The sequence below is a fragment of the Falco punctatus genome, assembly GCF_963210335.1.
Source record: "Falco punctatus genome assembly, chromosome: 6".
In the NCBI taxonomy this organism is placed as follows: Eukaryota; Metazoa; Chordata; class Aves; order Falconiformes; family Falconidae; genus Falco; species Falco punctatus.
In genome coordinates this window covers 71,508,989-71,531,915 of record NC_137585.1, presented here as the reverse complement: position 1 = coordinate 71,531,915, position 22,927 = coordinate 71,508,989, and the positions used below count along the sequence as shown (strand labels likewise).

General features: G+C 67.4%; 3 protein-coding genes across 4 annotated transcripts; 1 reads left to right on the top strand and 2 right to left on the bottom strand.

Annotated features, from left to right (window-relative positions):
• Positions 1-216: 216 nt before the first annotated feature.
• PRRT4 (proline rich transmembrane protein 4) lies at positions 217-6,971 on the bottom strand. Its single transcript, XM_080393874.1, has 4 exons — positions 6,261-6,971; positions 3,302-3,954; positions 3,115-3,213; positions 217-2,883 (listed from the first exon to the last, which is right to left on the bottom strand). Exons 1-4 carry the CDS (start codon positions 6,713-6,715, stop codon positions 845-847), a joined length of 3,246 nt encoding a protein of 1,081 aa, XP_080250000.1. The 5' UTR covers positions 6,716-6,971; the 3' UTR covers positions 217-844.
• Positions 6,972-7,984: 1,013 nt separating this feature from the next.
• On the top strand, positions 7,985-10,872 carry LOC308066507 (uncharacterized protein). Its single transcript, XM_080393889.1, has 3 exons — positions 7,985-8,681; positions 9,224-9,789; positions 9,874-10,872. The coding sequence occupies exons 1-3, from the start codon at positions 8,509-8,511 to the stop codon at positions 10,239-10,241; spliced, it is 1,107 nt and encodes a 368-aa protein (XP_080250015.1). The 5' UTR covers positions 7,985-8,508; the 3' UTR covers positions 10,242-10,872.
• A 148-nt stretch (positions 10,873-11,020) lies between these two features.
• On the bottom strand, positions 11,021-22,836 carry IMPDH1 (inosine monophosphate dehydrogenase 1). 2 transcript variants are annotated; one of them, XM_080393883.1, is made up of 16 exons: positions 22,575-22,836; positions 19,549-19,647; positions 19,130-19,178; positions 18,514-18,615; positions 18,122-18,196; positions 17,836-18,042; positions 16,919-17,006; positions 16,390-16,589; positions 15,623-15,713; positions 15,030-15,125; positions 14,797-14,940; positions 14,432-14,576; positions 14,205-14,348; positions 14,028-14,111; positions 11,856-11,872; positions 11,021-11,589 (listed from the first exon to the last, which is right to left on the bottom strand). In XM_080393883.1, the coding sequence occupies exons 1-16, from the start codon at positions 22,700-22,702 to the stop codon at positions 11,492-11,494; spliced, it is 1,767 nt and encodes a 588-aa protein (XP_080250009.1). In that variant the 5' UTR covers positions 22,703-22,836; the 3' UTR covers positions 11,021-11,491. The 2 variants fall into 2 exon arrangements, with proteins under 2 accessions (XP_080250009.1, XP_080250010.1); XM_080393884.1 differs by lacking the exon at positions 11,856-11,872.
• Between the last annotated feature and the right edge of the window lie 91 nt (positions 22,837-22,927).

Genomic DNA, 22,927 nt, shown 5'->3' with positions numbered 1-22,927 from the left:
GGGGGTCCCGCGGGGTCACACTCACATCCTTCGCACGTGGCACTTTATTGGGTACACGGGCGGGCCGGGGGGGCGCCGGCCCCACATGTCCCCCCAGCGCTGGGGAGCCTTGGCAGAGGGGGGTCCCCGGGGCACAAGGGGGGGCTGGGGGGGTCTCTGGCAAGTGGCATGTTGGGGGGCCAGTGATGTGGTGTGGGGCTGCGGGGGGTCCCCAGGCCATGGAGGGGGGATGGGAGATCTGTGGGGCACTTTGGGAGTCTGGCATGGGACTGGGGGGGCTTCAGGGCATGGCAGGGGGGAGACTGGGGACTAGGGGGGCTCAGCGACCTGGGGGGGGAGGGGGTCCCCAGATTTTCACCTGTATTTGAGGGTCTCGGGGACTTGCAGGGCAGATGGGGGGGCACCAGGTTGCCACCTGTATTTGAGGGTCTCAAGGACATGGGAGGTCCCCAAGTTGTTACCCGTATGTAGGGGGTCCCAGGGACCAGGGGGGTCTGAGGGACTCTGGGGTGTCCCCAGGTTGTCACCCGTACTTGGGAGTTTCAGGGAGCTGGGGGTCTCAGGGAGCTGGGGGGGTGTCCCCCCAAGTTCTCACCCGTACTTGGGGGTCACAGGGACTCGGGGGGCAGCTGGGGGTCTCTGGGGACTGCAGGCATCTGAGGGTCCTCGGTGTCTCCTGGGCATCACTGACTCTGGGGGGTCCCCTGGTCAGTTGGGGGCGGAGGGTCCCGGAGGCAGCGTGCTGGGTGGGCCAAGCTGGGCTCTGCGCTGCTCTCCCTGGGGCACTGCTGGCCTCGCTGGGGCTCCATGGCAGCCGTAGGGATGCTGGGGGACACCCCGTGTCCTACAAGTCTATGGTGTCGCTGCCCAGGCTGTGGCGGTTGGAGCTGGAGTCACCGGGGCGCTCAGGGACGCCCCCGGCTGCAGGGACCCCCCCACCAGGGTGTCCCCCCTGGGGCCGGGGGGCTGGGGGGGGGCAGGGGCTGCCCCCTGCCCAGCTCTGGGAGGGCCGCAGCACAGGGGCTGCCCGGGGGGGACCCCGCCGAGTAGGGCTGGGGTCTGGCACCGCCGCCAGCCCCCCCTGGGACAGTCCCTGGGCCGAGGGGCTGCCACCACCTCGCCGCCCCCGTGCCCCCGGGGACATCACAGACCACCCCCCCAAGGAGGCTGCACGCTGCAGGGGCCGGGGGCGGCCTGCAGGGGTGAGCCCCGGTGTGCTGGTGGTGCTGGGCTCCCGTGTGCTGGCGGTGCCGAGACCCGATGTGCTGGTTGTACTGAGATCTGGTGTAGCCGTTGTGCCAAGACCCGCTGTGCCGGCTGCACTGGGCCCCGGCACGGTGGTAGTGCTAAGCGCGGGTGTGCTGTCTGTGCCGAGGCTTGGTGTGCTGGTGGTGCTGAGCTCCAGGGTGCTGGTGGTGCTGAGCCCAGGTGTGCCAGTTGTGGTACACCCTGCTGTGCTGGTTGTATTAGGACTCAGTGTTGTGGTTGTGCCGAACCCTGATGCATTGGTTGCACTAATCCCTGCCATGCTAGCGGTGCCCATCCCTGGCGTGCCAGCTGTGCAGAGCCCTGTTACGCTGGTTGTGGTGAGCCCTTCTGTGCTGGTTGTGCCAAGACTTGGTGTCGCAGTTGTGCTGAGCCCTGCCGTGCTGGTGGTGCCGATCCCTGGCAAGCCTGTTGTGCCGATCCCAGCCATGCTGGTGGCACTGCTCCCTGCCGTGCCATCGGTGCCGATTCCCACTGTGCCAATGACGCTGATCCCTGCCACGGTGCCGTGACGGAAGATTCCGGGCCGTGCTCCCAGCGCCTCATCAATGCTGCGGCGCAGGTCAATGGGCGAGGGGGGCCGGTAGCCGGCTGTGGGGTCCCCGTCGGCCTCAGGGGGCTCAGGGTGGTCCCCACAGAGCGGCAGCGCCTCCGTGTCCCCCCGCGGCCTCAGGGCACAGCCGTTGGGGGGCTCAGCAGGGGACTGCCGGGGAGGAGGGGCCACCACCAGTGCCAGCACAGCCAGGGGCAGCCCCATGGTGGCCTCGGCGAGGCGACAGCCCAGCTGCAGCCCCCACCACACCCAGGGCCCGGGAGGGGGTGGCCCCCCCCAGCCCAGCACCTGCAGCGCCCCAAAAACCTGCAGCCCCGCGCTCAGCACGGCCCCCAGTGCTGCCACCCCCACTGCCACCCCCGCCCCCAGCCCCCCAGCCCCCCGCACCTTGCCCTGGGCTCCCCCCCCCCGCCCCCCACCCCCACAGCAGGGCAGCACCCATAGGGTCAGGGCAGCCACCAGGCCAGCAAAGAGCCCCCGCGGCAGCAGCAGCAGCCCCGGCAGCCGGCCCAGCATCGCCACTGCCAGCACGGTGCCCAGCACCCCCGCCACGTGCAGCACTCCCAGCGCCACCACGGCGGGGGTCCGGCAGCGAGAGGGGAAGCGCAGGGCCAGCACCAGCCCCCAGCCCAGGCATGGGAAAGGCAGCTCGAAGAGGAGGCGCGCAGCGGTGGGGGGCAGGCGGCCGTGCTGCTCGTAGGCGTCGAAGAAGAGGGGGAAGGCGCGGGCAGCCCCCGCTGCTGCCAACAGCCCCCCCAGCAGCCGGGCAGCAGGTGGCCGACTGCAGGGACCCCCCAGTAGCACCACGATTCCCAGTAGTCCCAGTAGAGCGAAAAGGCATCCGATCCCGTAGATGTGGGCCTCCCAGGCCGGGCCCCAGGTGGCGGTGGCCACGGACCAGCTGGTCTGCAGGGCCACGAAGTGGGGGGGCCAGGAGAGGGGAGTGGTGGGGGCACCCTGGGGATCTGGTCCCCCTGAGCCGCAGGTGGAGCCCTGGGTGCAGGCAGAGGCGGCGGCCGAGGGGGGCACAGTGCCCCGGGGGGGCTGGCGGCCAGGGGGGTGGGCTGTAGGGGAGGAGAGGGGTCAGGGTGGGAGGGCAGCATGTGCACCACTCCCCTCCATGTGCACCCCACATCACTCATGCCCCACGCATGCTTAGCACCCCCGTTTTCCCTCCTGTGCCCCACCGTGTCATGCACACCCACAGGCTCCCCAAGCCCCCCCCCCCCCCCCCATCACACCAGCCACTGTGGGAGTGTCAGGATCCCCCCACCTCCCCCAGGACCCCCCCTCACCTGGCTCAGCACCGCTGCCAGCCTGATCCTGCTCTTGGGACCCGTTGCCCCCCGGCACCTCGTGGCCGACCCTGGAGGGCGCCGTGGGCACCAGAAACCCTGAGGGGAGGACAGACACGTTTCGGGCTCCCTCAGTATGGGGGGGCCATGCCGGGGGACCCCAGCCCACCTCAGCTGTGGCACTCACCAGCAGCACTGAGTTTGCTGGCCAGCTCTGAGATGCCGGCCTTGATGCCAGGGATGAGCGGGATGGGGCGGCGGGGGCTGGGGTGGGCCCACAGGAGGCTGGTGGGGGGCACGGCACCCCCTGGCCCCACTTCAGGCTCCAGCCCTGCCGTCAGGTCAATGGCGATGTCCAGCTCCAGCTCCTTGTCCTGCTCCCCAGCCAGGGATGCCGGGGGGGTTGTGCTGGCACGGAGAGGAGGGCCCCCCCACCCCCCCACTTCCTCCGGGGGGACCCCAGAGCCCGGCTCATCCCTGGAGTCAGGCCAGCCCAAGCCTGATGGCAGCAGGGTCGGGGGCACAGGGGTCCCAGTAGTGCCAGGGGGCAGTGGATAGGGGGGTGCTGGGGGGGCAGAGGGGGCAGCGGGGCGGGGGTTGCCCTGGCTTCGCACCTTGATCTTGAAGTTGAGGCCAAGGTTGAGGGAGAGGACAGGGGCTTCACTGCGGGGTGCTGGGGGTCCCGGTGCTGTCCCCGGGGGTCCTGGGAGGCTGGTGGGTGCTGTGGGGGGCGGCGGGGCAGCAGTGAGGGGGGCCAGGCACAGCAGGGCCAGCAGCAGGTGAGGGGCTGCCCCCAGCCCCATGGGGGACATCTGGGACAGTGGCACGGTGGGAGCAGCGCTGTGAAGAAGGGCAGAGGGCACAGTTACACCAGCACCAACATCATACCCAGCACATGGTGCACAGCCAGCCCCACAGCACATGGCACACGCCATGGCACATGGCACACCCCACAGCACAGCCAGCCCCGCAGCACAGCCAGCCCCACGGCACACGGCACACCCCACAGCTCAGCCAGCCAGCCGCAGGACAACCCAGCCAGCCCCACGGCACACAGCCAGCCCCACAGCACAGGCAACCCCACAGCACACCCAGCCCCAAGGCACCATGGAGCTCAGCCAGCCTCAAAGCACCGATACAGCCCCACGGCACCATTCCAGCCCTGGTGTCCCCTGCAGGATGGTGACATGCCCATGTCAACGGCAGCTGGCGTGGCTCTGCTGGGGGGCCATGTCTGGGGACACCGGCAAGGCAGGATGGGGACAGGAGCATCCCTGGGGACAGGCAGCCTGCCCGCGCCATGCCCTGCCTGCGCCAGCAGCCCCTGCCCAAACCAGATCGGGCAGAACAGGGCGCACTGGGTCCCACCGACACCCCGTGGCTCAGGTCCCCCCCAGGCAGAGCACTGCCCGGCGTGGGTGGCCCCAGCACCCGCCACCCCCCGGGGCTGAGGGTAGGGCAGGCAGCGTGGGCACTGGGGAGGGGGGCATCATGGCTTGTCCCGCCACTCTTGTCCCGCCATGCTCCTGCCACCCCCAGGGCATGCGGTGGCACAGGGGGACAGGGGGCACATGGAGCAGGCCCCCACCCTCAGGCTGCTGAAGGGGGGGCTTGTCCCCTAAGCTGGGGCCACCCGAGGGAGTGGAGTGCCCTCCCAACCTGGTGCCAGGGCCCTAATCTTTGTGACAAAGCCTGTCTCCACGGTGTCACATTGGGGCACATCAGAGCAGTGGCAGCGCAGCAGGGATGGATGCGATGTGACAGGGGCTCACGGGGCACACGGGGACCTGTCATTTCTGCCACCCACTGCTGCCAACGCACCCCAGCACTGCCAGCACAGGGGCTGCCCCCCAGCCCCCAGCACCCCGCTGCCCTCCTTGGTGCTGGTCCCCCGGGTGTTGCATGCTGGGTCAAACTCAACACGCACCCCAGCATGGCACCCATGGGTGACCCCCTCCCCCACACCACTTCCCCCAGGTGTGCACATGCATGTGGTGGGGGAAGCGCAGCACCTCCCATGCACGCGGCATCGCATGACCCTGAGCCAGCCTGGCCATGCACACGCACAGAGCCCAGACCATGCATATCCCTGTGCACACACCTGTGCACACCCCCGTGCACACCCCAGCTGTGCACACACCCCTTGCACACCTGTATGTACACCCCAGCTGCACACACCCCCTTGCACACCCCGACTGTGCACACCCCGACTGTGCACACCCCCTTTGCACACCCCAGCTGTGCACACCCCTGCACACCTCCCACCTGTTCCCCCACCTGCCCAGCACAGTGAGCGTGTGCGGGTGTGCAGGCGTGGGTGTGCATGACATCGTGTGTGAGCACGTGTGCATGAGCCAGCCTGCGTGGGGGTGTGATGGGGGCTCTGTGTGTGCGCACTGCTCGCCTCAGCCCGAAGTGCTGCCGCTTCAGCATGGGATGCACACACACACTCACACACTCGCCCCCAGCTCTGCTACACCCACTTGCACACCTGGCACACTTGGGTCCCACACAGCCCCGCTGCCCCAGCACCTCCTAAGCGCACCTGAGCCCCCTGCTCACCAGCACCCCACCACTCCAGGCAGCCAGGACCCCGGCACCCCAGCATCCCTGTGCCCCTGCACCCTGGTAGCCCAACAACCCTCCACCCTGCACACCCCTGCAACGTGCAACGTGAGCACTCCACCACCCAGCACCCCAACAGCCTGCACCCACACACCAGGCACCTCGGGTACCCAAGCAATCTGCACCCCAGCACCCCAGGCATCACAGCATCTTGCACCCCAGCACCAGGAACCCCGGGCACCCCAGCACCCAGCATCCCAGGCACCTCAGCACCCTGCACCCCAGCACCTCCGCACAGGGCACCTCCGCACACCGCAACCCAGCACCCCCGCACTGAGCACCCCGTGCACCCCTGCACCCTGCACCCCAGCACCTCCGCACAGGGCACCTCCGCACACCGCAACCCAGCACCCCCGCACTGAGCACCCCGGGCACTCCAGCCCCCTGCACCCCAGCACCCCGAGCACTCTCTCACCGGGCACCCTGGACACCCCAGCACCATGCACGCCAGCACCCCGGGCACCCCGGCACCCCCAGTCCCCTGGGATCGGCCCCCCCCGCCCGGCCCCGCCCGCACCCACCGGCCTCCGCCGCGGCTCTGGCCCCGGCCCGGCCCCGCTCCGCGGCACCGGCACCTCCGGCAGCACCGGCAGCACCGGCAGCGGCAGAGCAGCGGCGGGCGGGGCGGGCGCGGGCTGCACCCCCCCTCCTCCTCCTCCTCTCCACACCCCCCTCCTCTCCAAACCTCCCCCCTCCTCCTCCTCCTCCGCCCCCGGCCCTGCCGCGACGGCCGCGGGCACCGGGAGCCGCCCGGCTCGGCTCGGCCCGGACCGGCTCGTTCCCACTGGCACACGGACACTGCTCCCACTGCACGTGGCATGGAAACACTGCTCCCACTGCTTCCACTGCTCACGCTGCTCCCACTGCACACAGCGCTCAGTTTGCACACGCTGCTCACAATGCACACACTGCTCACACTGCGCACACTGCCTGCACACACTGCACATTGCATGCAGACATTGCACACTGCTCGCATCGCACAGAGATTGCACACACCACACAGACACAGAGCACACGCTGCTCACGCGGCTTCCACACATTGCACGGACATGCACTGCACATGGGCACACTGCGCACACACTGCACAGGCACAGTGCTCACACTTGCACTGTGTGGACATTGCTTGCACTGCTCACACACTGCTTGCACACTGCTCACACACGCACTGCTCACACCCTGCCCACACAACACTCACTCACCGCACGTCCACACTGTGCACAGCCCACACTCCCTGCACATCCCACGCACTGCGTGACGCACTGCACGCTGCCCATGTACGGTGCATGCACCATTTTATGCACATGCTGTGCACACTCACTGCAGGCGCTGCAGGCACACACTGTGCACACTCACTGCACACACACTGCAGGCCTATGCTGCACACATTCACTGCACACCACACCACACTGCAGATATGCATCATGCACACTCAGTGCATGCACACACTGCTCACAGTCACTGCAGGCATGCCCTGTGCACGCTCACTGAATGCACACCCTCACTGCAGGCATGCACTGCACTCCCTGCACACACTGCATGCACATGCTGTGGGCACACGCACACTGCGCATATGAGCTGCACACACTCGCTGCGTGCACTCACTGTACCCCTCATGCTTAGGGTGACCGCAGCCTGTGCCCCATCGGCAGCCCCAAGACCTGGCTGTGTGACAAGGCCATGCCAGCAGCCCCCCAGGGGTGGGTAACATGGGGCAGAGCCAGGAGGGGGGACAGAGGCACGAGGGGGGGGGGGGGGGATGCAGAGGTGCTGGGATGGGCACAGCCGCTCGATGGCCCTGCGGGCAGGAAGCAGGGAAGTGGGTCAGCAGCTCTGCACGGTGCACACTGCACGCTCGGGTGAGCCGCCACTGCCATCCAGGCCACGGCATGGCACGCTGGGAGCTGCCAATGCTGGAGGGGCTGGCAGAGGGATGGGGACACCCACTTGGGTCACCTCTGCCCTGTCTGATTGTAGGCAGCCCTGCCACGGGGGCAGCATGTACACCACCAAGTGTGCCACCATGTGTGCTGGTACCCATGCCACCACCTGTGCCACCGTGTGTGCCATCAAGTGTGGCACCATGCATGCCAGTGCCCATTGCCACCACCTGTTCCACTGTGTGTGCCCCCATCTGTGCCACTGCATGTGCCATGTGTGCCACCATGCGAGCTCCTTTGCTCGAGTTGGGACCCCAAAGCTCCGGCTCCAGGGTGGGGGTGGGGTTTCCCCGAGGTGCTTGGGCAGTGTGGAACCCGGTCCATTGTACACCCCTTACACACCCCTGTTACACCCTCATTGCCCCCCCCAGCCCCTCATCAGCATGCCAGAGGGAGGCACTGGGGACCACGGTGGCTCCTGGGGGAGGGCAGGGGGGGAGGGGTGTTTGTCTGTCTCCGGCGGGGGGGGCGGGGGTACGGCGGATATGCTGGGGAGGGGGCATGGCAGTTGTCACCAGGTCGCCACCATCCCCCAGGACCAGATAGCGGGGTTGACATAGCAGAGGGGCACGGGGAGCCGTGGGGGACCACGGGGGCCTGTCCCCATGCCACCGGCGGTGGCGCAGTGCCCGCTGGCGTTGTGTAAGGCGTTTTGTAACCGCGGCCTGGCCTAATCCCGGCGTCTGCCAGCATCTGCCTGCTGTGTCCCGGCACCCGCACCCGCACCCGCACCGGCACCGGACCGGCACCCGGACCAGCACCCGCACCCGCACTGGCACCTGCACCGGCACCGCTGGACGCTGGCACAACTGGACTCCTCCAGCTCAGCCAGATGCCTCCGCACTGCCGGACCCCCAGGCACAGGCAGAGCACCACAGCACTGCTGGACCCCCCCGGCACACCGGACCCCCCTGGCACACTGGACCCCCCACCACAGCCAGACCCCCTCACAGAGCCGGACCCTCTGATGCTGCCGGACCCCCCTGGCACAGCCAGTGACACCGGGTGAGCATGGGGAGGGGACACGGGGGTGACGTGTGTGTGTCTGGCGGGAGCTGCAGGGACCTGAGCGCCCCGATGTCTCCGCAGGGGCTCAGCCCGTGCCCAGTGCCCCCAGGGTGGGGGGAGATGCCAGGGTGGGGGTGCGCGGTCCCCAGGCCAGGGGGAGGGGGGAGCGGGTCTGGGGCACACGGAGGAGGGCACAAGGTGGGCAGGGTGTCCCCAAGTGTCTGTGGGACATGGGACATTCAAACGTCCTCACGGTGCAGGGATCCCGTGGGGGGGGGGGGAGGTCCCAGCCCATCCTGGGGCAGCACGTGGAGGGGAGACGACCCTACAGAGGGGGGCAGCAGGACAGGACCCCCCTGCCCCATCCCCCCAGGGTGCGGGTGTTACCTGGCAAGACTGCAGGGTCTTCTGTCTGGGGGGGGGGGTGTCCCCCGTTTGGGGGGTGTTGCCCCACTTTGGGGGGGTGTCCCACGTTTGGGGGGGTGACCCACATTTGGAGGTGTCCCCCTGATGCCCACCGCCTGCCCTGTCTCCCCCAGGGAGGACGTGGGGCTGCATTGTGCCTCCCCACCACTGCCCCCTGTCACGGTGACATCCTTCTCGGGCACCATCCACCTCTACCACAGTGCCATTGAGGGGTCCCCTCCAGCCCCGCCCGGCAGACCGCTGCTGCTGCTGCTGCCTTGGCTGGGGGCACGGGCACGGGGGCTGGCACGGTATCTGGCGCTCTACCTGCGCCATGGCATGGACGTGCTGGTGGTGGGGACAACGGTGTGCCACATCCTGTGGCCATGGCAAGGGCAGCGCCTGGCAGGGCAGCTTCTGCGGCTGCTGGACCACAGTGGAGATGGTGGCATTGGTGGTGGTGGCAGCGATGGTGACGGGTGTGGTGCTGGTGGCAACGGTGGTGCTGGTGGCAGTGGTGGCTGTGGCCTGGCCACCCGCCCGCTGCTGGTGCACGCCATCTCTGCCGGTGCCTACACCTTTGCCCAGGTGCTGCTGCTCCTCCACCACCAGCCCCAGCAGTGCCAACGCCTGGCACCGCGCTTCCGCGGCATCATCTATGACAGCCTGGTGACTGGTGGCTTCGGGGACATGGCGCAGGGTGAGTGTGGCTTGGGGGGGGAAATACCCACTGCAGGTGCCACCGAGGACCCCCACTGGCACTGACACAGCTCTCTCCCCACAGGCATCGCTGGCACAGTGGGCACGCCGTCCCTGCGGGCCCTGGTGCGTGCTGGTGCCTGGCTGTACCTGAGGGTGCTGGGGTGCTGGGGGGGGCAGGAGTTTGAGCGGGCACGAGGTGCTTTCGCCAGCCCCCCCCTGCGCTGCCCCCTCCTCCTCTTCTACTGCCTGGATGATGGGCTAAGCCAGCCAGCAGTGCTGCGGGCGCTGCTGCAGGGCTGGCGGGCACAGGGCATCCGTGCCCATGCCTGGGGCTGGCCACACTCCCGCCATGCCGCCCACCTGCGCCAGCACCCCGCCGAGTACTGCCGCACCCTGCTCGCCTTCCTGCGCTCACTGGAGGGCCCCCCTCCCACCAAGGCCAGGCTCTAGCAGGGGGCATCCCACCCCAGGACGAACAGACGGAGTGGCACTACCAGCCCATGTGAGACCACCAGGCCACAGGGCACCACGGCTGGCTGCTGCGGTGCCAGGGTCAGAGCTGTGCCAAGGGTGCGAAGGTGTGCCATGGTGCACAAGGTCATGTCCATGGTGTGCAAACCTGTGCCATGGTGTGTAAGGCTGTGCCCACGGTGTACAAAGCCATGACATGGCATGCAAGACCATGCCATTGTGTGCAAGGACATGCCAACAGTGTGTAAACCCGTGCCATGGTGTGCAAAGCTGTGCCATGGTGTGCAAGGCCATGCCACGGTGTGCAAACCTGTGCTACGGTGTGCTAAGCCTTACCCACAGTGCACAAGGCCATGGCATGGTGTGCAAGGCTGTGACATGGTGGGCAAGGCTGCGCCAGCGTGCAAGGACATGCCCACAGTGTGCACACCTGTGCCACAGGGTGCAATGCCATGCCACAGTGTGCAAAGGCTGTGCCTGTGGTATGCAAACCTGTCCCACGGTATTCAAGGCCGTGCCAGGGCGTGCTACCTCGTGCCCCTGGTGTGCAAACCTGTGTCACAGCGTGCAAGACCAGGCCAGTGCACAATGCTGTGCCCAAGGTGACCACGCTATCCCCAGCGTGTGTAAGGCTGTGCCATGGCATGCAAACATGTGCCATGGTGTGCTACCCCATGCTGTGCTATGCCAACATGTGCCACGGTGCTGCCTGCCCCCGGTGCTGCCTGCACAGGCAGGGAGACAGGCAGTGGCAGCACTGGATGCTCCATTACTTTATTAATACCTGGATACAGCACGGTGTCGGCCCTGGTGCCCCCCCCTCCAGCCTGCCAGGGGGGCCGGGGGGATGGGAGGCTCCCCCAGGTGCAGGGGGCTGCTGCTGCCCCTGCAGTGACCCCAAGCTGAAGGGGAAAAGGGGCAGCCCCCTCTGCACTGGCAGGGAGTCCTGATGGGAGGCGGGGGGGGCGGGGGGCAGTCCCTTCCCCTGCCCCCCCTGTAGGGGCAAAGTAGGGTCATGGCGGAGGGCAAGCAGCAGGTGCCATGCCCTACCCACCTGAGGGGTGCAGCACCCCAGGGCCCACACAAAAGTCCTGTGGTCCCAGGTAGGTGCCGGGGGGGCAGGCAGGGGGGCCCTGACAGCCCTATGGCTGGGGGGTGCCAGCGGCAGGGGCTGGCCAGGGGTCCAGCCCGTAGTGCAAAGCCAGCCCCAGCGACATCCCAGCGTGGCACTAGCGGCGGTGGTGACGAGGGGCCGCGGGGAGACCAGCCAGCTCTGGGCGGGGGGGGCCAGCGCGTGCCCCCTCCTCAGTACAGCCGCTTCTCGTAACTGTGGGGTAGAAGTGGGGGATGAGCAGTGGGGCGGGGGCCTGGGCCCCCAGACCTCACGGTTGCCCCACCCCTCCCCCCCACTGCACCGGCACCACGTCAGATCCTGGCTGGTAAATGGAGAGGTGCCCCCCCAGCACCCTGAGCCACCCCACTATCTCCACTGGGGGGCTGCAGGTCCCCCATCAATGGCAGCCCCCCCTGCCTGCCCCCCCTCCCCCATCACCTCGCAGCCCCGGTGGGAGTGGGGTGCTAGCTGGTACTTACGTGGCAGAACTGTAAAGCTATGGCAGCGGCATGGGCAGGAAAGAGAGAGAAGGTTACAAGGTCACCCTGGCCCGGCACATGGCACGGCGATCCCCCTGGCCCCCCACCCGGATGCACCAGCACCACAATCCAGCCAAGCCACCTAGCACTGGCACCATGATCCATCTGGACATCAGCACCCTGGTCTGACCCTGTGACCAGCTGCTGCACCATGCTCAGCTGAGTGTCCCAGAACCAGCACTACCTGGCACCGGCACCATGTGCTGCGCCAAGCCATCTGGCACCGGCACCGTGATCCAGCTGGACATCAGCACCATGCTCCAACCTGGTGACCTGGCACCAGCACTGCACTTGCCCAAGGCTCCTGGTACCGGCACCATCTGGCCCTGGCACCATCTGGCATCACAAGCTGACCAAGTCACCAGGCTCCAGTACCACGCTCTGGCAGAGCCTCCTGGCACCGGCACCACCCAGCACCAGCACTGTGCTCCGACCAAGCCAGGCTGGCGCTGGCACCATACCATGACCAAGCTACCTGGCACCAGTAATGCACTCCAATGAGGCTGGCTGGCCACCAGCACTGGACTCCTGGCACCGGCACTGTGCTCCAACCGAGCCATCCAGCACCGGCACCACACTCTCATCAAGCCGCCCAGCACCAGCACCCCAGCTCAGTCCATGCTGAGGTGGACACTGGGTAGGTGCTGCAACCCCACGGCTGCCGGCGAGGACATGCTGCCCTGAGCCACTGCCCGGCTTCACCCTGAAGACATCAGCAATGCCATGGTTGCTCGAGCCTACCCAACCTTGTCTGGTCATGGCTCATGGAGAACATGGCCAAGGTGGTCAACTGGCCAGCCAGCATCCTGGCCAGCCGACCAGCCAGCCAGCCAGCATCCCGACCACCACCAAGCCAGCCAGCCTCTGGGCAAACTGGCCAATATCCCGGCCAAAGAAGCAGCCACCCAACCAACCAGCACCTCAACCAGCTGATCAACCACAGCCAACCAGCACCTCAACCAGCACCCAGCCAACCAACCAGCTGGCCACTCACAGCCAACCAGCACCTCAACCAGCACCCAGCCAACCAGCTGGCCGATCACCAACAAACAGCAGCCTGGCCAGCCAACCAGCACCTCAACCAGCATCTTGGCCAATGAGACAACCAACCACAGCCAACCAGCATCCTGGCCAGCCAACCAGTATCCCAGCCAAGCAACCAGCAGCCCCACAGGCTGACCAACCAGCAACTGGCCATGAGCCACCACCCAACTGGCCACCCAGTGGCCAGCCAGCCAGCTCTGGTGGCTACCAGAAGCCTTGCTCCCGTGCACAAACCACACCCCCTTGTGCAAGCCTTGCCTCCCCTTGGACCCCAAAGGTGCTGCAGCATCCCGGGGGGGCCCGGAGAAGAAGCCCCCAGTGCAAGGGGGTGTCACCAAGGTGGGAGGGGGGGACGTGCCAGGCAGGGCTGGGGTGGCTGTGGATGCTCATCCTTACTCTGGGGCACCCCACGGGGTGAATTAAAACAACTGCCGCAGCCACTCTGCACCCTGACTGTCACTGGGGCGGGGGGCCACAGCACTGACTCCCAGCTGCGGGTTACCCCTGGGTGAAACACCCCCACACACAGCCCCCACACTCTGCCTGGAACCCCTGTGTCCTGGACCCTGTCATGTGCCTCAGGCTCCCCATCCCCCCAGGCTGCTCCCCTAGTCCCAGTCTGGACCAGCACCCCCAGTACCAGTGTGTTCCCACAGTGGCACAGCATAGGGGGTGACCCACAGCCGAAGGGGGCTCGGCTGAGGGTCCATCCAATCGGTTCCTACAGCCCCCAGTGCGGCCACACCAGCCCACACCCAGTGCTGAGGTAAGGGGGGGCCGGGGACCCCCAACACCCAGTGCTGGGGCAAGGAGGGACCTGCCCCCCCCAGTACCTGGGCAAAGGCAGGCCTGGGAACCTCCCATACCCCAAACTGGCTGGGTGCCCCCCCATCATACCCAGCACTGTGGTGACTGGGTGCCCCTCCATCCCTGGCACTGGTGTAACTGGGTGCCTGTCCCCTGCCCCATGCCCTGGGGAAGGGCACACGAGCCAGATCTGACGTGGTGCCTGCCGCAGCATCCCCATGCCCCCCTGTACCGCTGTGCTCCCCCCAATCCCCCACTTACGAGTGGAGCCCATGGACCCCCCCCTCGATCTGAGCTGCCATGGTCCTCTTCTCGAACTTCAGCTCCCCCGAATACATCATGGACCTGGTGGAGGGCGGTGGCAGGGTCAGCAGGGCAGGGTGACACCCCCACCCCCCACCCCCCATTTCCTTGTCCCCTATGCCACCCCCAGCTCACCGGAGCACAGAGAGGCTTCTGGCCCCTATGTCCTGGCAGCCGTGCTGGATTCCCGCAATCAAATACGGGACAAATTTATGGATGGAGCCCTTGTCCTGGACAGAGCCCGACACCCCCTGCGCCACCTTCACCTTGTCACCCTCGCTGTTGGGGGGGACACAGAGCAAGGGGGTTAGGGCTGAGTGTCTGGGACCCCCCGTGCCCCCCCCCCCAGCTCCATGACATACCTGAAGTAGCGTTTCTGGCTGCTGCTGCTCTTCTCCATGGCGTCCAACGAACCCATGCCCCGGTACTGCTTCAGCCGCACACCCTCCGAGAAGAAAAACTCCCCCGGTGCCTCCGTGGTGGCCGCCAGCAAGGACCCCATCATCACTGCAGGGGGACGGCCGTCACAGCCCCTGGCTGGCACCAACATGGGTGCTGCGGTGACAGCAGGGACCTCCCCAGGGTGGCAGCAGGATGAGTGCCGGGGTGACAGCAGGGACCTCCCCAGGGTGGCACCAGGATGGGTGCTGGGGTGACAGCAGGGACCCCCATGGGTGACAGCAGGATGGGTGCTGGGTGCCCGTGCCCCCTGTGCCCCCCTGCTCACCGGTGGAGGCCCCCAGCGCCAGCGCCTTCACCACATGCCCCACGGTGCGGATGCCGCCGTCAGCGATGACGGGCACGCCGAAGCGCCGGGCATATTCAGCCACCTTGTAGACTGCCGTGCCCTGTGGCCGCCCGCACGCCATCACTGCCGGAGAGGGGTCAGCACCCGCCGTGGCGCCGTGGCGTGCCGGGGGGTCACCACACCGGGGGGGTCACCGGTGCATCGCCACGCACCTTCCTGGGTGATGCAGATGGAGCCACAGCCCATGCCCACCCGCAGGGCATCCACGCCAGCGTCAATCAGGTTCTTGGCCTGGGCAGCTGTCACCACTGCGCCCCGGCGAGAGGGCACCCTCCACATCAGGCACCTGCCAGCGAGGGGTGCTCCCCCACAGGACAACCCCCCCGAGGCACCCCGCTCCTGCACCCCAATACCCAGCCCCACGACACCCCAATCCTCTCCCTGTCCAGCCCCCTACCCTATGGCACTCCTATTCCTTGCCCCACAGCACCCCAGCACTCAGCCCCACAGCACCCCAGTCCTCTCCCTGCCCAGGCCCCCCCCCACGGTACCCCTATTCCCTGCCTCACAGCACCTCAATCCTCCCCCTGCCCTGCACCCCAAATCCCTGCCCAGCTCCCCACCCCACAGCACCCCAACACCCAGCCCCACAGCACACCAATCCTCCTCCTGCTCAGCCCTCTGCCCCACAGCACACCAAATCCTCGCCCCACCCCCCAACCCTCCCCTGCTGACCCCCCAGCACTCCAGCCCCCTGTGCCCCCTGTCCACCCTCCACAGTGGGGTGCCCACAGCCCTGGCTCACCATTGCCCCCGATCACCTGCAGGTCGGGGTATTTCTGCTTGATGTAGTGGATCATGCTGATCTGGTAGATCGAATTCCCCTGGGACGAGTCCTAGGGGATACGGCATGGGGGGCACCGTATGGGGACACACTGTATGTGGGGTCACGGCATGGGGGGGGACGGCGTTAGGGGGTTCACACATGGCATGGGGGGCAGGGGTGTGGGGTGCCCTGGGGGGAGGATTTGGGGTGCCACAGGGTGGGGAGCAGGGCAGAGGTTTAAGGTGCAGAGCAGGGGGAGGACTGGGGTGCCACAGGGCAAGGATTTGGGGTGCTGTGGGGCAGGGAGCTGGGCAGATGGAGGATTGGGGTGCTGTGGAGCTGGGTATTGGGGTGCCATAGGGTGGCAAGCAGGGCAGGGATTTGGGGTGCCGTGTGGTGGGGTACAAAGCAGGGAGAGCACTGAGGTGCTGTGGGGTAAAGAAGGATTTGGAGTGTCATGGAGTGGGGAGCCAGGCAAGGAGAGAACTCGGGTGTCACGGGGCAAGGATTTGGGGTGCCATGAGGTGGGGAGCTGGGCAGGGAATTGGGGTGCAGGGCAGGGCAAGGATTTGGGGTGCCCGAGGTTAGAGAGCTGGGAAGGGAATTGGGGTGCTCTGGGGAGGGCACTTGGGGTGCCCTGGGGCAGGGATTTGGGATGCCATGGGGCTGGGTGCAGGAGTGGGGTGCAGCAGGGTGGGTGCCCATCCCTGGGCCCCCCACAGTCCCCTTTGCAGCCCCCCACCCACCAGCACCACCAGGTCGACGCTGGCCTGCACCAGCAGGTCCAGGCGGTACTTGTCATCCTCGCGGGTGCCAATGGCTGCCCCGCACAGCAGCTGCTTGCGGGCATCCTTGGAGGCCAGCGGGTGCTCCCGGTTCTTCTTCAGGTCCGTGCGGGCGATGATGGCCACCAGCTCGTCACTGTCATTGACGATGGGCAGCTTCCCTGGTGGGCACAGGGGGGACCCCCCAATGGGGTGACACAGAGGTGACCCCAGGGATGGGGGCATGCAGAGGTGACCCCAAGAGATGGGGATGGGGTGACACAGAAGTGACCCCAGGGATGGAAATGGGGTGACGTGGAGGTGACCCAAAGGATGGGGTAACACAAAGGTGACCCAAGGGACTGATGACGTGGAGGTAACCCCAGGGATGAGTGATGTGGATGTGACCCCAAGGGTTGGGGAAACAGAGGTGACCCCAGGGATGAGTGATACAGAGGTGACCCCCAGGATGGTGCCAGGGTGCTGGGCCCCACTGTGGTGGGGTTGGTACCCTTCTTGCTGCGCTGCAGGATCTCATTGGCCTCTTTGAGGGTGATGCCAGCAGGAGCCACCACCAAGTCATTGCGTTTCGTCATTACCTGTGAGGCCAGCATCACCCACATGGGAGCTGGCAGGACCCTGGGGCCACTGCAGGCTGCTCCCACCCCAGCCATCTGGCCTTGGCCAGGCTATCCACCCCTGCATCCCACTCCACCTCATCCCATCCCACCTCTGCATTCCATCCTTGCATCCTATCACACTTAATCCCACCCCTGTGTTACACTGCTGCATCCCATCCCGCCTCGCCCCATCCCATCCTGTCCCATTCCATCCCATCCCCTCCCCGCATCTCATCTCATCCCCGTGTCCCACCTCACCCTACCCCAGCTCTGTCCCATCCCATCCCCGTGTCTCACCCCATTGTACCCTTGGCCTGCATCCCACTCCCTCCCATCCCTGCATCCTGTCCAAGTCCATCCTTGATCCCACTCCACTCCGTCCCTGCACCTTCTTCCAATCCATTCCTATCCCACCCCATCCCTGTTCCCATCCCATCACCCCCGTCATCCCACCTCTTTCTGCATCCCACCCCTGCTCAATGTCTCACCAATGTCCTCCAATGCTCCTCACCCCTCCACCCCTGTCCTCCATCCCACCCTCTTCTCCCACTCGTCCTGTTCCCCATCCCAGTCCTGCATCACATCCCTGCCCCACATCCCACCCTCTTCTCCCACCCACCTCCTACCCCTGCCCCATGTCCCACCAACATCCTCCAACCTTCTCCATCCCACCTTCTCCCACTCCAGTCCTGTTACCCATCCCAGTCCTGCATCCCACCCTTGCTCCACATCCTTGTCCCACATCCTTGCCCTGCATCCCACCCATCCCACCCCCCTGCCCCACATCCCCCCAACATCCCACACACACCTCGCCCAGCCGGGTGCCGTGGTCCCTCTCGGCCAGGAAGTCGATGTCACGGGAGGTGACAATGCCCTCCAGCTTGCTGCCCATCCTGCCCGTCTGGGTGACGGGGATCCCTGAGAAGCCGTGCCGCAGCTTGGCCTCCCACACGTCCCCCACCGTCTGTGTGGGGCTCATCACCACCGGGTCCGTGATGAAGCCCTGCTCGAATTTCTGGGGAGGGGGCATGGGCAGTGCTGTGGGCAGTGGGCAGCAGGCAGGGGGGCACCATGGTGGCGGGGACCCCCCTTACCTTCACCTTGCGCACCTCGTTGGCCTGGAACTCTGGGGTGCAGTTGTGGTGGATGATGCCAATGCCGCCCATCAGCTGGGGTGGGGGGCACAGGGAGGGGGTCAGTAGGTACCTGACCCTCAGTAGGGTGGGCACCCTGAGCCTGCACCCACCTGGGTATGGGCACCCACACACACTCCCATCGTGGGAATGTACACCTCCCCCCTGCACCCATGTTCCCTCCAACCCTCCTGGGTTGCCCTCCTCCCGCACTGTGCGGGGCCTGCAGCCCCCAAGTTCCCCTGCCCCTATGTCCCCCCTGCCCCACCCCCAGGGCTCCAACTCCCCCTGCACCCACGTGGAACTGGGCATCCTCCACCCCAGGGTGCGCCCCCCGGGTGTCCCCCACTCACAGCCATGGCGATGGCCATGTCGGCCTCTGTGACTGTGTCCATGGGGGAGGAGATGAGGGGGGTCTTCAGGGTGATCTTGCGGGTCAGCGCCGAGGTCAGGTCCTGGGGGGAGCACAGACCCTTCTCCCTTCTGGCCCCCGTCAGCAGGGTGGGGGGAGCCCCTTGCCTCCCAGTCTCACCCTACCCCACTGGCTGGGACCACCCCCTGTGCCCCCCAGCCCTGCCCAGGCCCTGTCCCTCCCCCCTGGGGGCCCATGGATGTTCCAGAAGTTCCCCCTCCCCCCGCCATTGCTGAGCTGTAGGGTGCAGCCCCCCTGCCACACCCCCAAAACCCCATGGTGATCCCAGACCACGTCCTGCCATCACCCCAGGGGGAGGCATGGGGACATCATGCTAAGAGGGGACACCTGGACATCACCCTGGTGAAGAGGGACAGGGACATCACCCCAACACGCACACACACAGGGCTGTTACCCTGGAATGCACAGGGATGTCACCCTGGGGTGGGACATGGGGGCATCACCCTGTGGGGGGACAACAGGGACATCACCCCATGGGGATGGGACACTGAGATATCACCCTGGGGAGGTCCCAGACCAAGGCGGCCAGGACTCACCACCTCATCTGCTGTGAAGTCGATGAAGCCAGGGAGGATGAGGAAGTCACTGCAGAGAAGATGAAGGGAAGGGGGGGGCACCATGGCTGGGACCCCTCCCCAGCAGACCACAACCCCCCAGACACGTGTCCCCCAGCCCCCACAAAGTGACACAGTCCCTGCAGGGGGTGGGTGCCACATCCCAGGGGAGGTCCCCTGGGGACAATGGTGCCCAGGGACCCTGATCCCACGAAGGCCACAGGGCCGAGGTGGGGGCACCCCAAGTGGACCCCCGGGACCACAGTGCCCAGGGTGCCCCAGCCCCATCCAGCCACGCTGGGTGCTGGGCTGAGAGCACCCCACTGGGATGGGGTGGGGGATGCCCCCCCAGGTTTGGAGTATCTGGGGGTGCTGGAAGGGTCGGGGGGGTCCACACATACTTGTAGGTGAGGCCATCGGAGGTGGCGAAGAGCTGCTGGGCAGTGAGCCCGTCCTCGGGCACGTAGCCGGTGCCCCCGCTGATCAGGTAGTCGGCCATGCTGCAGGACAGGGGGTGGCACCGGGACCCCCCTGCCGCCAGCGGGAGCCCCCCACCGGGACCCCCCCATCCGTACCACGCCGCCCCCCCCGCGGCACCGGGACCCCTCCCGCGAACCCCCACCTGGGCTGGCCAGGCCGGTGCCGGGGGGGCGGGGGGGGTCCCGGGGCAGGGGGGGGTCCCAGGGCGGGAGGCGCGTTGCGGTGCCGGTGCCCGCAGCGGCCACGGCGCAGGGCGGGGCAGGGGCGGGGCCGGGGCGAGGCTGCCCGGGAGGAGGAGCCAGAGCCGGGACCGGCCGCCGCAGCCCCCCCCCCCCCGCTCCCAGCCTGCCCCAGCGCCTCCCAGTACCCCCCCGCCACCGCCCAGCGGCCCCACTACCAGCCCCCAGCGCCTCCCAGTAACCCTGCCCGCATCCCCAGTGCCCTCCCGCTACCCCTCGCCCCCTCCCCCCGCCGCACAGCGAGACCCCCCCTCTCACTCCTCTCCCTGCCCCCCGCTCCCCCACGTCCCCCAGTAACTTCCAGGAACCCCCCATTACAGCCCCCCCATCCCCAGGAGCCTCCATCACCACCCCCCCCCCGCTCCCCCTCCACCTCCCAGTACCCCCCACCGCTGCCTCGTCATCCTTCAGTATTCCCCCAGTACCCCCCCACTGCTGCCCCTCCACCTCCCAGTAACCCCCCCAGGACTCCCCAACGCTGCCTTACCATTACCCCGTGCCCCCCCCATGCCCCAGTACCCCCCACTGCTGTCTCCCCGTGCCCCAGTAACACCCCAGTACCCCTCACCCACTACTCAGTAGCCCCCCATGCCTCAAGAACCTCCCAGTAACTCCCCAGTGCTGCCTCATCATCCCCCAATAACCTCCCAGTACCCCCCCGCCGCTTCGCCCCTAGGCCCCAGTAACCTCCCAGTCCCCCCTCCACTGCCGCCTCCTCACTACCCTACCTCCTCCATCTCCCAGTAACTCCACACTCCGGTCCCCCCATCTCCCAGTAACCCCCCCCCCTCCTGCTCCTCCATTTCACGGTAACCCCCCAGTATCCCCCCAATGCTGTCCTCCACGTCCCAGTAACCCCTCGGTATCCCCCCAATGCTGCCTCCTCACGTCCCAGTAACCTCCCATTACCTCCCCAGTAACTCCCCCCGCGCCCCACCCGGTACCTGGGCTCCCCCTCGCCCATGGCGCTGAGCGCCGGAGCGAGGCGGGGCAGGGGGCGGGGCAGACCCCATGGCCCCGCCCACGGCCCCGCCCTGCGCCAGCCCCGCGTGTGTGCAAGCACCGTGCGCGCGCTCCCCGTGTCTGGGTGCCTTCCCCTTGCCTGGGTGACCCCCCGGCTTCACATGTGGGGGGCCCCTTTCTCTGGGTGCTCTCCTCTGGCTTGGATGCCGCCCCCGTTTTCTGGGTGCCCCTTTTTTTCTAGTGTGCCCCCCCGATTTGTGGGTACACCCCGGTATTTTGAGTGCACCATCGGTTTTGGGATACCTCTACTTTTTTTGGGTGCCGCCCCTTGCTTTTGGGTGCACCCCTTTGCCTTGGGTGCCCTTCCTTTTTTTGGGTGCCCATCCTTTTCTTGGGTGCACCCCTTTTTCTTGACTGCCCATCCTTCCTTTTGGGTGCACCCCTTTGCCTTGGGTGCCCTCCCCCCAGCTTTACCTTTGGGTTGCTGTGCCTTTTTGGGGGTTCTGCCCCTTTTTTCAGACACACCCCGTTTTCTTGGGTACCCATCCTTGCTTTTGGGTGCCCCCCCCCCAGCTTTACCTTTGGGTGCCCGTGTTTGTTTTGGGTCCCCCTCCTTTCTCTGGGTGCTCCCCCTTTTGTTGGGGTGCCCCCTTTTCTTCAGGGGAAGGGCTGCATCGCTCCCTTCAGGGGCTGCCCCCTCCCTCGGGTGCCCCCCGCCCTTCCAGCTGCATCCAGCAGCCCACGCCATGCATACGCTGCCGCGGGACCCACCACCCACTGGGTGCCCGCAGGTGTCGGTGCCCACAGTGCTTCGTTACCCTCCGGCTAACAAGGCCCTGCGGGACGCAGGCAGCAAAACAGCTCCTGCCTGCAGCCCCCCGGGGATGGCACCCTGCCTGCAGGCCCTGGGGATGCCTCCCCACCCCAAGAGGGTGCTGGTACCCACTGTGACCCCCCCGGACCAGCTGCAGGCAGGGCACAGGCAGGGTGCAGGCAGCAGGATTAGCGCTGCCCGCTCCCTGCCTGCTCTAATCCGCCCCCGCGGTGCAGCAGGCAAGGTCAGGGCTGCGGCCAGGCACGCCAGTGTACACACGTGTGCAAGGTTGGGCATGCCAAGGCACACACGTGTGCAAGGAAGGCACACTAGGGCACACACGTGTGTGATGCTGGGCACGCCAGGGCACACACATGTCCAATGCTGGGCACACCAGGGCACACACATGTGTGAGGCCCTCCCCTCTCAGCACTTGCTCCCACGGCACAGATCCCACGGCCCCCCACCGGTGGCACAGCCCCACCCCCCAATCGCTCCTCCCCAGTACCTGCCCCCCACGGCCCCTTACCCACGGCCCAGGCCCCATAAACCGCACCCCCTCGGCACAGGACCCCCACGGCACCACCCCACGCATGGCACAGCCCCCCTCAAGTCCCCCTCTAGCACTACCCTCCTCCCCCACACACATCCCCCCCCCCAGCGCTCTCCCCCCACGGCCCCCTACCCACGGCACAGCTCCCCCAAGTCGCAACCCCACGGCACAGCTTCTCCCCCCGGCCCCACCCCGACTCGTGGCACGCCCCCCCCCCGGTCCCCCTCCAGCATTACCCACACACACACTACAACCCCCCCAGCACTTGCCCCCCACGGCCCCGTAGCCACGGCACATCCCCCCCACGGCACTACCCCTACGCGTGGCACAGCTCTCCCCTCCCCCCCGCCCCCCCCACTTTCCCCCCCCCGGCCCCACCTGCCCTCCTGGCCGGCCCGCAGGAGCCGCGCGCTGCAGCGCTGCGCCACTGTCTCGTAACCGTGTCCCGCGTGGGGGACCCCGGCGGCCGGGGGGGACCTCGCCGGAGGCTCGGGGGGCGCCTCCATGGGGCGGGGGTCAGGTCGCGGGTGGGCGAGGGGGGCACACGGGGGGTGCTCGGGGATGTGGTCTCGGGGGTGCACGTGGGGTGCCCGTGGGTGCGGGGGCCGGTGAGGCCCGGCCGCTCCGGTTGCTCCTTCCCCGGGTGCCCGGGGCGGGAGGGGGGGTGGGGTGGCCACGCCCCCTCTGCCCCGCCCACCCCCGGGTGGGGGCTGGACACGGCCCGGGGGAAA